At 44.6% G+C, this 16,863-nt stretch overlaps 1 protein-coding gene across 2 annotated transcripts; it reads left to right on the forward strand.

Moving 5' to 3' along the window:
- The first annotated feature begins 1,079 nt into the window (after positions 1-1,079).
- On the forward strand, positions 1,080-16,217 carry wee1.L (WEE1 G2 checkpoint kinase L homeolog). 2 transcript variants are annotated; one of them, XM_041589209.1, is made up of 11 exons: positions 1,080-1,233; positions 8,608-8,813; positions 9,023-9,089; positions 9,173-9,345; positions 10,300-10,421; positions 10,734-10,880; positions 10,986-11,081; positions 11,996-12,081; positions 12,193-12,363; positions 13,500-13,645; positions 14,673-16,217. In XM_041589209.1, the coding sequence occupies exons 1-11, from the start codon at positions 1,195-1,197 to the stop codon at positions 14,824-14,826; spliced, it is 1,407 nt and encodes a 468-aa protein (XP_041445143.1). In that variant the 5' UTR covers positions 1,080-1,194; the 3' UTR covers positions 14,827-16,217.
- Positions 16,218-16,863: the final 646 nt, after the last annotated feature.

Here is a 16,863-nt window from a genome sequence, read left to right on the forward strand (position 1 = left end):
ATTGTGAAGATAAAAAGTTATTTAGTAGGCCTCAGAGTCAGGTCAACTTCTCAACTGTGGGAATTTTATTCCAATACAATGATACACTAGAGTGCAAGTGGAAAGGCCCACTGACCTGGGTAGCCAAATTCTAATCCAAATTACTTTTTGGGCTGGACAATGAGATTGTTAATGAAATTTTGCCCCATCTTCCACCTAATTCCCTAATGACCCAGACGTGAGATGAACCCAGACGATGATGATGGGCCGACATACACAGAGTGAGGCTCTGTTGATTCAATTGAATGTTATCGGATTGGACAACCTGGTTGCTCAGTGTGTGTCACAGATGAACAATCTTGGCTTCTCTTTTGCCCAAAGAGGAAATACAATTTGTGATACGTTATATATAAACCTAGACTAGGGGCTGTGCCATAAATAAATCCTGAATCTCTCTAATCCCACGGATTACTTTACTGGCAGACAATGGTGGATTAACCATTTATCACACTTATTCTTGTCCCCTCTCCCCCAGGGTTACAGGTCTATACTGGAGACATGGGCTGCCCCTGGCAAATGTGATTGGATAGTTTCCTGCCCCTATTGCTGTATGGTATGGACCAAACCATTATTCTACTAGCAGGGGTTGCTTTATAAGGTTCTGGGGCTCAGAGTCTCAGATTAGGTGAGTGGGAGGAGTCTGGGGATATCAGTGGAATTATATCAGTGGAAATGATCTGTCAGTCTGACTGTGTATAATGAGATATGAGCCAATCAGAGGCTTAAATATAATTTTCCATACAAGGTGTGTCTGGTCCATGTAATGAAAAATTAAGTGGATTTGGGGATCCCATGGATTGTCTCCCAGTTGAATGAGAGGGGAGAGGTGTGAGCTGATGGGGGGGGGCATTAGAGGGGCATTTTGTGTCCAGAGAGATTTTGGGCAGATCATTCACAGACACTGACAGAATTAGGGACGGCTGAGGTTTCTATGGGATAGAACAGACCAGACACTTACCTGCGGGAACCTACCTGCAATTACTCAGCTTTATTATAGGAGGAACTGCTGCTACTGCTCCTGGATCCCTATTGTTCTGCTACTTGCACCCACCTATCCGGCTCTCCCATAAATCCCCCAACCTCCCCACTCAGGAGCAGCATTTACCTGCAGGACTTTGGGAGAAGAGCAGCACCTTGGGGTGTCAGGAAAACACAATGGGGTTCCCTAACGGCTGCACTGCTGAACCTCAACAGGTAAGTGTGCGACACATTGTATGGGGGAGGGGTTTTATATTGACTTATATTGGCTTTTTATATATGTGTGTGACTATTATATATAGTATTATATATATATTATTATCACTGGCAGAGAATTACTGTGTAAGAATCGCTCACATGGTCATGGAACATAGGGAATGTTACATACTCGGGCAGAACAGAGAGTGACAGTTCAAGGTTACATACTTGGGCAGAACAGAGGGTGGCAGTGCAGGAATGTTGTATACTTGGGAAGAACTGAGGGTGACAGTTCAAGAATGTTACATACTTGGGCAGAACAGAGGGTGGCAGTTCAAGAATGTTACATACTCAGGCAGAACAGAGGGTGACAGTGCAGGAATATTACATACTTGGGCAGAACAGAGGGTGACAGTTCAAGAATGTTACATACTTGGGCAGAACAGAGGGTGGCAGTGCAGGAATGTTGTATACTTAGACAGAACAGAGGGTGACAATTCAAGAATGTTACATACTTGAGCAGAACAGAGGGTGACAGTTCAAGAATGTTACATACTCAGGCAGAACAGAGGGTGACAGTGCAGGAATGTTGTATACTTGGGAAGAACTGAGGGTGACAGTTCAAGAATGTTACATACTTGGGCAGAACAGAGGGTGGCAGTGCTGGAATGTTGTATACTTGGGCAGAACAGAGGGTGACAGTGCAGGAATGTTACAAACTTGGGCAGAACAGAGGGTGACAGTGCAGGAATGTTGTATACTTGCGCAGAACAGAGGGGGACAGTGCAGGAATGTTACATACTTGGGCAGAACAGAGGGTGACAGTGCAGGAATATTATATACTTGGGCATAACAGAGGGTGACAGTGCAGGAATGTTGTATACTTGGGCAGAACAGAGGATGACAGTGCAGGAATGTTACATATTTGGGCAGAACAGAGGGTGACCGTGCAGGAATGTTTCATACTTGGACAGAAGAGAGGGTGACAGTGCAGGAATGTTACATACTTGGGCAGAACAGAGGGTGACAGTGCAGGAATGTTACATACTTGGGCAGAACAGAGGGTGGCAGTGCAGGAATGTTACATACTTGGGCAGAACAGAGGGTGACAGTACAGGAATGTTACATATTTGGGCAGAACAGAGGGTGACAGTGCAGGAATGTTACATATTTGGGCAGAACAGAGGGTGACAGTGCAGGAATGTTACATACTTGGGCAGAACTGAGGGTGACGGTGCAGGAATGTTACATACTTGGGCACAACAGAGGGTGGCAGTGCAGGAATGTTACATATTTGGGCAGAACTGAGGGTGACAGTTCAAGAATGTTACATACTCAGGCAGAACAGAGGGTGGCAGTGCAGGAATGTTACATACTTGGGCAGAACAGAGGGTGACAGTGCAGGAATGTTACATACTTGGGCACAACAGAGGGTGACAGTGCAGGAATGTCTCATACAGAGGCAGAACTTTCCCTTTAATGTCTGGTGAGGTAATTACAATCTGTACTCACAGGCCGTGTCTGGAACAATTACATAAATTCCACTCCCTTCAAAGAGTCTGTTATAATTCATCCAGTTATTGGAAGTGTTTCCCTTAGGCCACGATCATCTAAGTGATTATATTGTGACCCTCTGGGCTGATTCTTAATGATCAGAATAAATGAGTTACATTGTGGTGCCTCTATGGGGTCCCTAATTACCCCCCATACCCTGTGTCCCATGAGAGTAAATACAGGGCGTCCAGCTGGGGGGCCTCTGGGCATGAGACAAGTCAGGGCATGACCCCCGCAGGTTATTATTACATTAGCCCCTAATGTTTCTCACTCAGTGTAAAGGGCAAGTCATAAAAACTCCAACAGGCAATTGTGATATTTATCTCGGAGCAGTTACTGCCGGTCACTCACTGGATCCAATGGGGAAGGGAATTATAATTAAAACTCATATTTCTGTTGCCCTTAAAACATTACTTAAAGGATAAACAATGACACGAATCAGTCAGACACAAATGACTCGGCTTCTCGCTGTTGTTTAACTACAACCCCCGCCTCCCTGTCACAGTCACAATTTCCCCACAAACAGCTGAAACAATAGGGACAACATGGCCGCCGCCTCCGCTACACATGGGAGACGTGTCCGTCACGAGGTACAGCATCCAAGACCCGCCCCCTCCCCACACGTCACAGGCGCTGCGGGCGAATGACACGAATGAGAAAAATAACCCCACCCCCTCCTTTGCATTTACTGCGGGACCTTCGCGCCAAAATAACGTCACGGACACGAGGATGCGCAGCGCACACCATTTTTGAAAAGGAATTTCCGGCTCCCATTGGCCGCAACAGGCCACGCCCGCAGAGCGTCCTCCCGCTGCCACCCGGCTATTGGTTGTCATTAGCCACGCCCACCGCCGAGGAATGACTGCGCGTTCCCATTGGCCCGCCCAGTGAAACGCCCTCTGGTGAGTAACGGTCGCGCCATCAGTTGAGCGTCGCTGCTGTTTGGAGGAAGATCTCTGGCACCGAGTGTTTGTGCGAGAAGAAGCGGCTCCGCCTCTGGCTGTCACTGGATAATGATCTCTCTGGCCCGTGTCACCGCCGCACTATGAGTCTCCAGCCCGTCCCGCACAGGCTCTTGTTCAGCGACTCCGACGACGAGGAGGACGGACACAGCACCGGGGAGGACTCGGCCTTTCAGGAGAGCGACTCGCCCGTGTCTCGGCTCAGAGAGAAGCAGGAGGGGCCGGGAGGATCCTGGGAGGAGGAGGAGGAAGGACTCGGCTCGTCTCCCATTAAATCGCCCGGACATTTCTTTATGTGCGATTCCCCGACCTACCGGGATCTTCCTCCCGCCTCCCCCCCGGGACCCGCCGCCTCTCCCCCCGACTGTCCCGGGACCCCCCCGCACAAGACTTTCCGCAAACTCCGCCTCTTCGACACCCCCCACACCCCCAAGGTACCGGCACCCCAAATCTCTCATGTGTCATTTCTCTACGCGGCCCCTTTAAATTAACTCTTACTCTTCTGCCCACGGACATCAGCACACTGTCTGCACTTAATTTATTTATCCCTTTCATTCTCCTTTAAATGGGGCTGTTCCCCTTTAAATTAACTGTCAGTAGGATGTAGAGGAATATTCTCAGACTTTTTGCAATTGGTCTTCATTTTTTGTTTACCCCTTTAATTCTCCTTAAAAGTCACCTTAAAATGAACTGTCAGTGTGATGTACAGAGGGATATTCTGAGGCAATTGGTCTTCATTTTTTTTTATTCCTCCTTTAAATGGGGTTGTTCCCCTTTAAATGAACTTTTATGATGTAGAGAGGGATATTCTGAGACCATTTACAATTGGTTTTCATGTTTAATTCCATTAATTCTCCTTTAAATAGGGTTGTTCCCCTTTAAATTAACTGTTCGTATGATGTACAGAGGAATATTGAGACAATTTGCAATTGGTCTTTATTTTTTTTATTCCTCCTTTAAATGGGGTTGTTCCCCTTGAAATTAACTGTCAGTAGGATGTAGAGGAATATTCTGAGACTATTTGCAATTGCTTTTCATTTTTTATTTATCCCTTTAATTCTCCTTTAAGTGGGGGTGGTCACCTTAAAATTAACTGTCAGTGTGATGTAGAGAGGAATATTCTTTGGCAATTGGTCTTCATTTTTTATTTTTTTATCCCTCCTTTAAAAGGGGTTGTTCCCCTTTAAATCAACTGTTCTGATGTAGAGAGGGATATCCTGAGACAGTTTGCAATTGGTGTTCGTGTTTTTATCCCTTTAATTCTCCTTTAAATAGGTTTGTTCCCCTTTAAATTAACTGTTTGTATGATGTACAGAGGAATATTCTGAGACAATTTGCAATTGGTCTTCATTTGTTACCCCTTTAATTCTATTTTCGGTTGTTCTCCTTTAAATTAACTGTTCGTAAGAAGTAGAGCGATATTCTAAAATAATTTGCAATTGGTTTTCATTTTTTATTATTTATGTTTTTTGTTATTGAGCTTTTTATTCAGCAGCTCTCCCAGTTTGTAATTTCAGCCATTAGGGTTGCTAAGGTCAATATTACCCTAGCAACCATGCATGGACATGAATAAGAGCGTTTTGTTTTCTGAAGTTCTCTCACGGTGACATTTGACGACTTCGGAAAACAAAGAGCTTCAGGTGCCATCCCATCGGCGATTTAGATTCTAGTCGGGGGGAGGCGGTTCAGGGAGATTAATCGCCCGAAGAAGAGGAGATTTGTCGATGGGCGACTGATCTCCCCGAATCTTCTCTCTGCACTAAGAGTTAACTTAAAGGTGTATCCTACTCCTTGCAGCCTGTGTAGTTAATCTGCCCATTAATTCCTTCATTAAACACCCCAAGGTACATAATGAGTATCATATATGTATTGGCCTTGTGTATAGTCTACTCACAGGATACTCGCACCCTCTGCATTTACCTTCATATGATCTGTGTATTCACACTTACAATATACATCATATTCCCATGCAAATGTATCATGTCTTCTGCTTAGAGTCCACTGCTCTGTGTATTACACAACTAACACTAATTGTATAATATTCCCCTGACAGGGTGTCCTGTATTGTATGTTACACAATCTCAACACTACATGCTGTGCATCTACAGGTATGGGATCTGTTATGCAGAAACCCGTTCTCCAGAAAGCTCTGAATTACAGAAAGGCCGTCTCCCATAGACACGATTTTATCCGAATTTTTATAAATTTCCTTTTTTCTGTCTAATACTAAAACAATCGCTTGTATTTGATCCCAACTAAGATATAATTAATCCTTATTGGAGGCAAAACCAGCCTATTGGGTTTATTTAATATTTATGTGATTTTCTAGTAGACTTAAGGTATGAAAATCCAAATTACGGAAAGATCCATTATCTGGAAAACCCCTGGTCCCAAGCATTTTGGATAACAGATCCTATATATATATATATATATATATATATATATATATATATATATATATATATATATATGTGTATGTATGTGTATATATATATATGTGTATGTATGTGTATATATATATATATGTATGTATGTGTATATATATATATATGTATGTATGTATGTGTATATATATATATATGTATGTATGTATATATATGTATAATATATATGTATTATTAAATGCAGAATTGTGTGTGTACTACCCGTTGTAAGCTTATGTTCACAACCAAACATACATGTGTACTTATAATGTTTGGGGGAGGGTTCAGGGGTTGTCGCTGTGATTGATGTGTTGTGTCTGTGTGTAGCTATGGAGCTTCTCTTAGAATTTACACCTAACTGGGCTCCTACTATGCAAGAGTAATGTTACTATTAAGATACCTGCATTGGGATTGGCCCCATAGATAGTGCAAGATTTTGTCACCCCCCCCAATCATAAGTGAGTGACACTAATACCCAGTTTAGATGTGACAAAGTATTTTTGCCTAAACCTTTTGCTTTTTTGTCTTATTGTTTAAATGATTGTGTATTACCCATCAGCCCCCGTGTGTGTATTGTGACGTTAGCACCTGCATGATGTATGTCGCAAGTGGCCCTTTAACACTGGCACATGATTGTTATATGGGACTCCTGCCCAATACTCACTCACTACTATCAGGCGTGTTTTGTATTCACACTGGTGTAGCGTGTGGGCATGCACGTGTCTTGTGTGTGACTCACTGTTGTGACTGCAGCTTTACTCATCTACCACTCCTCTATTAGTAACACTATACTTGCTGCCCATTGGCTTCAGTTCCCCTACTGTAAATGATAAGGATATTAGAAGTCACTGAGGGGTTGTTCTGTGACCATATAAAGGCACAAGGCTGCAGGCTGAGTTATACAGTGAACTCTGAGTATCACTCATGTATTATAAGGGATAATGTACCCCCTACTGTAAATGATAAGGATATTAGAAGTCACTGAGGGGTTGTTCTGTGACCATATAAAGGCACAAGGCTGCAGGCTGAGTTATACAGGGAACTCTGAGTATCACTCATGTATTATAAGGGATAATGTACCCCCTACTGTAAATGATAAGGATATTAGAAGTCACTGAGGGGTTGTGTGACCATATAAAGGCACAAGGCTGCAGGCTGAGTTATACAGTGAACTCTGAGTATCACTCATGTATTATAAGTGATAATGTACCCCCTACTGTAAATGATAAGGATATTAGAAGTCACTGAGGGGTCTGTGACCATATAAAGGCACAAGGCTGCAGGCTGAGTTATACAGGGAACTCTTGAGTATCACTCATGTATTATAAGGGATAATGTACCCCCTACTGTAAATGATAAGGATATTAGAAGTCACTGAGGGGTTGTTCTGTGACCATATAAAGACACAAGGCTGCAGGCTGAGTTATACAGGGAACTCTGAGTATCACTCATGTATTATAATGGATAATGTACCCCCTACTGTAAATGATAAGGATATTAGAAGTCACTGAGGGGCTGTTTTTTGACCATATTATTTGGAATGGGCTGGATCAAATTGAATAGTGAAGTCTCATGGAAATGCAGAATGAATGGACATTGGGAGTTGATTAGAATAACCTTTTCTTTCATTGAGCAAAAAGAAAAAGCTTTGGGTGGAGTTCCCCTTTAAATCTCACCAAATCTAGTTTTCTACTGCGATGTGCCGCTGTGTTGTCTAATGGTACAGCGCACTGTGTATGTGGTACCCCCTGATGTACTTGTATGGTCTGTACCAAGTGTGTGTGTGGGGGGGTTACCAAAGTGCAATGTTGCCTTTAAATCCTAAATCGGAGCTTGTTTGTGAGTTGAGATTAGACCTGAATGGATGTGGGTGGGCCCCGTGAGTGCTGCCCCTCCCCCACTGCTCAGTGCTTTGGAATTTGGTCATTGGGTGGGGGGATGGTCAGTTTCCTGGTTCAGACCTTTGTAAGTGCCCGGAGTTGCGGCTAAATGGCTACTTGTGCTCAGTCACTTGTGACTTGCCCTTTGTCCCACTGACTGGCCCAGCCGAATTCTCATCTTATATATATGTGTGTGTATTTGTGTATATAAATGTATGTACGGCAGCCCTGAGCCGGTTTATTGGACGAGCACAAGTTAAAGGTCAACTGAGCTTGTACTGAGGCTGCAGGCAGTGGGCGGGGCGACTCCGGTCTAATGTTTTTCAATGTCTAGGCCTTGGGTTTTATCCTAGTTAAGGGCGTTTCGCTACCTGAGCAGTGATTGGTCAACGAAATGCTGTGAATCACCCTTCATTCATTCCTATGGGAATCTCCGGCGCCCTTCCCATAGGAATTAATGAAAGGCCCCAAGCTGGACCGTTACACTTGCAGCGGATGATTATGGGGTGTGCCCAGACATGGTTTGATCCAAAAACATGTAATTACAAAGTTGTTGGTTTTTTTTCCCTTTAGAGTTTATTGTCAAAAGCTCGGGGGATCGGCTCCAGCGCATTGAGGTTCCGAGGCGGGACACTATTCCGAGAAGCCGAGAAGCTTCCGAAGCCAGAGTTTACGTACAGCACCCCTCAGGTCAACATCAACCCCTTCACCCCAGATTCTTTAGAAATCCAGTCTTCCACCGGGCTTTGTCGCCGGAGAAAAAGGGCACTTCTAAATGAGTGAGTTTCTTTCATTTCCTTCACTCTAACTGCCAGTAAATTCTAACTGTCAGCTGGGGATATGTAATCTGTCACCTTCTAACTACACTTCCCAGCATCCCACTCCCTCAGCCTCTGGGTCCAATTCAATGACCTGTGGGGGGGGGCTCCAGTCGCGCTGATACAGCTCCGCCACCTAATGACAGTTTTTCTTCTTTTAACCCTTTCAGCTCATGCGGGGAGGACATGGAAGGCAGTGATTGTGAACTGGAAGATGAAGACGTCCGGCCGGCGAAGGTAAGTGAAGATTTACAGGGAAAGGGAGATGTTCTGCTGGGAGTTCCAGTTGAAGCTAACGGGTTCTTTGTATGTGTGTTCAGCGGATCCCAATAACAGAAAGCAACATGAAGTCCCGATATGCAACGGAATTCCATGAACTGGAGAAAATCGGTTCCGGAGAGTTCGGCTCGGTGTTTAAATGCGTGAAGAGGCTCGACGGCTGTATCTACGCCATAAAGCGATCCAAGAAGCCCATGGCCGGCTCTGTGGATGAGTAAGTGGCATTCCCCTCTCTGCACTGCTGGTCCTGACTACATACACCATTGAATCAATTTGTAGCAATGCCTCTATATAATGTAAAGCCTCGTGATGGTGGTGTAGAAATGCTTAACCTTTAACTTAGCTTTTAGCATGTTATAGATTGGCTAATTCTTTTCAATTGGTCTTCATTATTTATTATATATAGGTTTTTAATTATTCGCCTTCTTCTGATTCTTTCCAGATTTCAAATGGGGGTCACTGACCCCATATAAAAACAAATGTTCTCTAAGGCTATAAATGTGTTGTTGCTACTTTTTATTCCTCCTCTTTTTTTATTCAGGTCTCTCCTATTTATATTCCAGTCTCTCAATAAGATCAATGCATGGTTGCTAGGGGAATTTAGGGATGCACCGAATCCAGGATTTCGTTGGGATTCAGCACTTTTCAACAGGATTCGGGCGAATCCTTCTACCTGGCTGAACCAAAGCCTAATTTGCATATTCAAATTATGGGTGGGGAGGTAAACAGTGACTTTTTGTCACAGAACAAGTAAATCTTTTCCCCTTCCCACCCCTAATTTGCATATTAGGATTCGGTTCAGTATTGGGCCGAATCTTTCGCGAAGGATTCGGCCAAATCCAAAATAGTGGATTCGGTGCATCCCTAGTAATTTGGACCCTAGCAACCAGATGGCTGAAATTGCAAGAGCTACTGAATAAAAAGTTAAATAACTCAAAAACCACAAATAATAAAAAATGAAGACCAATAGCAAATTATCACATAATATCTCTCTATCATACTAATAGTTAATTTAAAGGTGAACAACCCCTTTAAGGCCTCCATGCTGCCAAAGGCCTCATATAGTCTGACCCCTGGATTGGGGCGATTATGGTGGATAAATGGGGAAAGTCAAAATAAATGTCACTTGTAAATGTTCTTAATTGTGATTATTTTCTCTCCCCAACAGGCAGAACGCTCTGAGAGAGGTGTATGCTCACGCCGTGCTTGGGCAGCACCCCCATGTTGTGCGATATTACTCGGCCTGGGCAGAAGATGATCACATGCTTATTCAGAATGAGTATTGTAATGGTAAGGATCGGACCACTCACCGGTTGGGGGGTTTCCTTTAGCTCATACTTTAGGCTTCTCCTATTCATATTCCAGTCAATGCATGGTTGCTAGGGGAATCTGGACCCTAGCAACCAAACAGCTGAAATTGCAAACTGGAGAGCTGCTGAATAAAAAGCTAAAGTCAAAAAAATGAAAACCAATGGCAAATTGTCTCAGAATATCCCTCTCTTCATCATACTAACAGTTAATTTAAAGGACAATAACCCCTTTAAATGTGTTCCTTGGAAACCTAACCGTTTAATACTCACGTATTTCTTTCTCGTTTTGCAGGCGGGAGCTTGGCCGACGCGATCAGTGAGAATTACAGGACGATGCAATATTTCACAGAACCAGAATTAAAGGATCTGCTCTTGCAAGTGGCTCGGGGCTTGAAATATATTCACTCCATGTCTCTGGTGCACATGGACATAAAGCCAAGTGAGTGCAGACTCTGTAATATGTGCGGATTAAAGGGTCCCCTTTGAGTCACTTTGTTTCCCAAAATACCAAATCCAATGTACTGAATTCTCTCTCTGTCTCCAGGTAACATATTCATATCCAGGATAACTGTCCCAAACACAGGCGTCGAGGAAGGGGATGATGAGGACTGTGGCTCTGGAAATGTCGTATATAAAATAGGTAACTTATTTGTTAAAAAAAACCCAAATTTGATTTTATGTATGGTGAGAACCATGTGTAGATTGTATGGATGCACCGAATCCAGGATTCTGTTTGGGATTCGGCCTTTTTCAGCACGATTCGGATTCGCCCGAATACACCTGACCGGCCGAACCGAATTCAAATTTGCATATGCAAACTAGGGGCGGGAAAGGAAACCGCAAAACAAGTAAGCAAAAATGCTTTCCCTTTCCCACACCTAATTTGCATATGCAAATTAGGATTCGGTTCGGTATTCGGCCGAATCCAAAAATCCATTTGTAGCCTTACAAAGCATTTGTTTGAGACCCCCAAAGTAAAAACTGGGAAGAGTCAAAAGTAGAAGGCAAATAAGTCACTTAAAAAAAAAAAGACAATTGAAGAGTTGCTTAGAGTTAGCCATTCTAAAACATACTAACCGTTAACTTAAAGGTAAAGCACCCCTTTAACAAAGGGGCACACAATCTACTAGGCATGCACCGAATACACCATGTTGTTCCTACTTTTTATTACTCCTCTTTCTATTCAGGCCTCTCCTATTCATATTCCAGTCTCTTATTCAAATGAATGCATGGTTGCTAGGGGAATTTGGACCCTAGCAACCAAAATTGCTTAAACTGGATAGCTGCTAAATAACTGAATAAAAAATCAAAACCAATTGCAAATGGTCTCAGAATATCACTCTCTACATTATACTGATGCTGATTTAATCATACTGATTTAAAGGGGAACAATCTCATTAACTGCTACAGACTATCAGATAAACCGATTACTGTACAGCGGATAGGCCCTTCATTCCTGTATCCGCCCCTCTTCATAAACAAAGTCAAAAATTGATTCCACTCCCCCAGATACATGGACGCTGTTCCTAACTTACCTTTTTCCTTGATTTCAAGGTGATCTCGGTCACGTAACACGAGTCTCCAGTCCCCAAGTAGAAGAAGGCGACAGTCGGTTTCTTGCCAATGAAGTCCTACAGGAGGTAAGTTATATATTATATTGTTATAAGTTATATTATATATTCATGTTTTTTTACATTAGTCAGTGTGGTGTGAGCTGCTCATTGACATGTGCCCTCCTGCTGTTTTATCAGGACTACACCCACTTGGCTAAAGCCGATATATTTGCCCTGGCGCTGACAGTTTGGTGTGCGGCCGGAGCTGAGCCCTTTCCTACCAACGGAGACCAGTGGCACGAGATCAGACAGGGCAAGTTGCCCCGGGTGCCACAGTTACTCTCTCAGGAGTTTGTGGACTTAATCAAGGTGAGGCATATTCCTTTATTATATATAGATAGATAATTAGATCGAGGGCGAGAGAGCGCGGGCGAGAGAGCGCGGGCGAGAGAGCGCGGGCGAGAGAGCGCGGGGGCGGCGAGCGCGGGGAGCGCGGGCGAGAGCGCGGGCGAGAGCGCGGGCGAGAGCGCGGGAGAGAGCGCGGGCGAGAGAGCGCGGGCGAGAGAGCGCGGGCGAGAGAGCGCGGGCGAGAGAGCGCGGGCGAGAGAGCGCGGGCGAGAGCGCGGGCGCGAGTGCAAGAGAGAGAGCGAGAGCGCAAGAGAGAGCGCGCGAGCGCAAGAGAGAGCGCGCGAGCGCAAGAGAGAGCGCGCGAGCGCAAGAGAGAGCGCGCGAGCGCAAGAGAGAGCGCGCGAGCGCAAGAGAGAGCGCGCGAGCGCAAGAGAGAGCGCGCGAGCGCAAGAGAGAGCGCGCGAGCGCAAGAGAGAGCGCGCGAGCGCAAGAGAGAGCGCGCGAGCGCAAGAGAGAGCGCGCGAGCGCAAGAGAGAGCGCGCGAGCGCAAGAGAGAGCGCGCGAGCGCAAGAGAGAGCGCGCGAGCGCAAGAGAGAGAGAGAGCGCGAGCGCAAGAGAGAGAGAGCGCGAGCGCAAGAGAGAGAGAGAGCGAGAGCGCAAGAGAGAGCGAGCGAGAGCGCAAGAGAGAGCGCGAGAGCGAGAGCGCAAGAGAGAGAGCGAGAGAGCGCAAGAGAGAGAGCGCAAGAGAGAGAGCGCAAGAGAGAGAGCGCAAGAGAGAGAGCGCAAGAGAGAGAGCGCGAGCGCAAGAGAGAGAGCGCGAGCGCAAGAGAGAGAGCGCGAGCGCAAGAGAGAGAGCGCGAGCGCAAGAGAGAGAGCGCGAGCGCAAGAGAGAGAGCGCGAGCGCAAGAGAGAGAGCGCGAGCGCAAGAGAGAGAGCGCAAGAGAGAGAGCGCGAGCGCAAGAGAGAGAGCGCGAGCGCAAGAGAGAGAGCGAGAGAGAGAGCGAGTGCAAGAGAGAGCGAGCGGGATGATTAGGGGGATGATAGACTGAGGGATGATTGATATAGATGATGGCGATATATCTAACCCCCAGCGGGGGCTTGTGGATATGATAGAGACCCAAGGACGACTCCCTCATCCCTTTATTTTCTGCCGACAGCTTATGATTTCGCCTGACTCAGAGAAAAGGCCCTCGTCCATGGCCCTGGTCAAGCATTCCGTTCTCCTATCCGCTTCTCGCAAGAACGCCGAGCAGCTGCGCATCGAACTCAACGCCGAGAAGTTTAAGAACGCACTTCTGCAGAAGTAAGTAATGGCTTCACTATAACAGTTTATTTCCTGCCTCTTGTATATTAAATTGCTAGTACAGGATCCGTTATCAGGGAACCTGTTATCCAGAAAGCTCTCTCTTCCATAGACTCCATTATAATCAAATCCAAATGATTTTAAAGTGATTTCCTTTTTCTGTGTAATAATAAAACAGTCGCTTGTACTTGATCCCAACTAAGATATAATTAATCCTTATTGGAAGCAGAACCAGCCTATTGGGGTTATTTAATGTTTACATGATTTTCTAGTAGAATTAAGGTATGAAGATCCAAATTACAGAAAGATCCCTTATACGGAAAACCCCAGCCCCCGAGCGTTCTGGATAACAGGTCCCATACCTGTATTTGTATAGACTCAATGGGGCTCGTTTATTTACACTGGGCCAACTTGCACCTGGGCGGTAACCTATAGCAACCAACCGGTGACTGACGTTTTTTCAGCTACCTGCAGGTTGGACTATGAACGAAACGCTTTGATTGGTTGCTGGTGGTTACTGCCCACTGTTCATTAATGAACCCCAGGAAGTTAAAGGGTTGGTTCACCGTTTAATATTGTTATAGAATGACCAACTTCAATTGGTCTTATTTTTTTTTTTTTTCTATTGTTAGTTGCCTTCTCTTTCCAGCTTTCAGATGGGGGTCACTGACCCCATGTCATAACAAATGCTCTGTAAGGCTACAAATGTATTGTTACTTTTTATTACTCACCTTTCTATTCAGGCCTCTCCTATTCATATTCCAGTCTCTTATTCAAATCAGTGTATGGTTGTTAGGCGAATTTGGATCCTAGCAACCAGCCTGCTGAAACTGCAAACTGGAGAGCTGCTGAATAAAAAGCTAAATAAGTCAAAAACCACAAATAATAAAAAATGAAAACCAGTTGCAAATTGTTTCGGAATATCCCTCTCTGTCATACTAATGGTTAATAAAGGGGAACACCACCTTTAAGGTAGAACCTTCCCTCCGCTTGTAGCCCGTCTAATGATCCAATTCTTCTTCTTTAGGGAACTGAAGAAAGCACAAATAGCCAAAGCAGCGGCAGAGGAAAGAGCCCTCTTCCCCGACCGAATAGCGACCCGATCCACGACCCAGAGCAACCGCACGACCCGCCTCATCGGGAAGAAGATGAACCGATCCGTCAGCCTCACTATATACTGACATTTAGTACTGACATTTAGTACCTGATAGTCGCGTTCACCTTGTTCCGCTTGGATCCATTCGAGCAGCTTTAGTTTCACAGACACTGCGTTAGTAGGTGTTAAAGCTCCGACGTCCCCCTGGTGGGAAATTTTGGATACTTCCGCTACTGAATTATGGTCCTGGAATAATGGAACCCGATCAATAACCGTCGAACCAAATGGAGCGGAGGGAGTAGTTGACCTTTTAGGCTTTTCTATGTCCAATTAGGACCCGCGTTGTAGCCTCTATGGTGGTAAATTTAGTCTAATCAAGACACGTGGTAGAAGGATTTAGGGGGGGCGCTAGGAATTAGTTTTTTAGTTCCCCTCCTCTACATACACTGGTGTAACCCCATGAGCTCCAGCACCGCCCCAAGCTCTGCTTCAGCCCCGTTTCTATTAAACATCTCCATTACTGTAATCGTTTACAGCTTTTTAGTTCCGAATTTACTTAATGCAGAATTCTTTCTTTTCTTTTGTAAATGTGTAAAATAGACGCGCCGGCGTGGGGGGAGGGTTGGGTCGCCAGTTTAGAATTAATGGCCGCCGGCGCCTGGAAATCGTACATTTTATTGTGAATTTTATTCAACTTTGAGCACTTTGTTGGCATCGGGCAATGTACGGGCAGAGTCTGTACCCGCCACCTGAAATTTGCTGCTATTAGTTAGTTTTTTTTGTTTCTCCCCTCCCCCCTCTTAATTTCTGTATAATTTGTAGCATTAAACAATCATTGTTGTACTTTGCCCCTCCCCCCGATGGTTGTAATTATGTCCATAACTCCCATGATGCAACAGGAAAATTTGCACCTTCTCACCCTCCCCCCCCAGCACCCGTTGTACAGATCATTCATGTCCCGTGTGTTCCTTTTATTTGTATGTAGAAATACATAATGTGACTAAATGCCAAAACCTTGCAGAGCAGCCGCCTCCCCTTCTGCACCCCAAATCCACCTGAATAGGAATCTTGTGCCATAATTGCACTAGAGACCCCCCAACTTTGTAAATTCTTTGTTCAGATCTCTCTCAATTAGGGATGTACTGAATCCAGAGGGGCGGGGCTTAACTACTAGCAGCCGCTCACCCATTGGCTGATTGATGAAAGCCGATTGGCTGTCTCAGTTCCTGCTACCATTCAGCAACTGTCAGTTTATTATATTAACATATAATTAATATACGAGCAACTGGGGACGCAGTTTGTTGCCGATCAAGTTTGTGGGTTCTGTACACAATGTTTGTTCACAAGATGATCTTTATTCTATATATATGAGAAAAACAAGCTGCGCCTCTTTGTAAATTCAGTTGTGAGTTTGTAATGGTTGGTTTTGTCTCTAAAACCCTGTAAATAAATTTCATGTGCCTTCCTCTTTCTTAAGAATCGTTTCCTTTTGTCTAATTGGGGGGAAGCAGGTGGTACAGACCCCGACAGATCAATAGATCTAATGATGGGAAATTGTACCTCTTACGGACAAAAGGGGATTAAAATGATCCTCAAGGGACTCCCTTTCATCTTCACTTTGATAAATTGCTTTTGGAATTCGAGATACAAGGCTGTTTGGTTATACAGGTAAAGGATCCGTTATCCAGAAAGCTCCCAATTATGGGAAGGTCTGCCATAGACTATACAGTCTTCCTTTCTGTAATAAAAGTGCCTTGTACTTGATCCTAAGTAAGATATAGATATACTTATTAATTAAAGGATAAGTAAACATTTAAAATAAGTCAGTATAAAATTAATGAGGGGGCTATTCTAAGCACTTCTCATTTACATTCATTTCATTCCAAGATATTAAGGGATACATGTGCTGTTAATATGAATGAATTTTGTTACAACAGCGCCACCTGCTGGTCATTTTCTCATCAGTCTGACCAGCAAGTAGTCAAGGAAGTTGTCAGGAGAAAGAAAGAGGCTGATGTTCTTCTGCTTAGGAATAAAATTAGAAACCTTTCTCACATCTTTCCTAAGCAGAAGAACATCAGCCTCTTTCTTCTCCTGACAACTTCCTTGACTACTTGCTGGT

This window comes from Xenopus laevis, chromosome 4L (assembly GCF_017654675.1).
Source record: "Xenopus laevis strain J_2021 chromosome 4L, Xenopus_laevis_v10.1, whole genome shotgun sequence".
In the NCBI taxonomy this organism is placed as follows: domain Eukaryota; kingdom Metazoa; phylum Chordata; class Amphibia; order Anura; family Pipidae; genus Xenopus; species Xenopus laevis.

Bases quoted from the DNA above. Each gene is read 5' to 3' on its own strand.
- wee1.L (XM_041589209.1), top strand. From the start codon at position 1,195: ATGGGGTTCCCTAACGGCTGCACTGCTGAACCTCAACAG. The intron at 9,090-9,172 runs GTAAGTGAAGAT...ATGTGTGTTCAG, and splicing joins AAGACGTCCGGCCGGCGAAG to CGGATCCCAATAACAGAAAG. The intron at 9,346-10,299 runs GTAAGTGGCATT...TCTCCCCAACAG, and splicing joins ATGGCCGGCTCTGTGGATGA to GCAGAACGCTCTGAGAGAGG.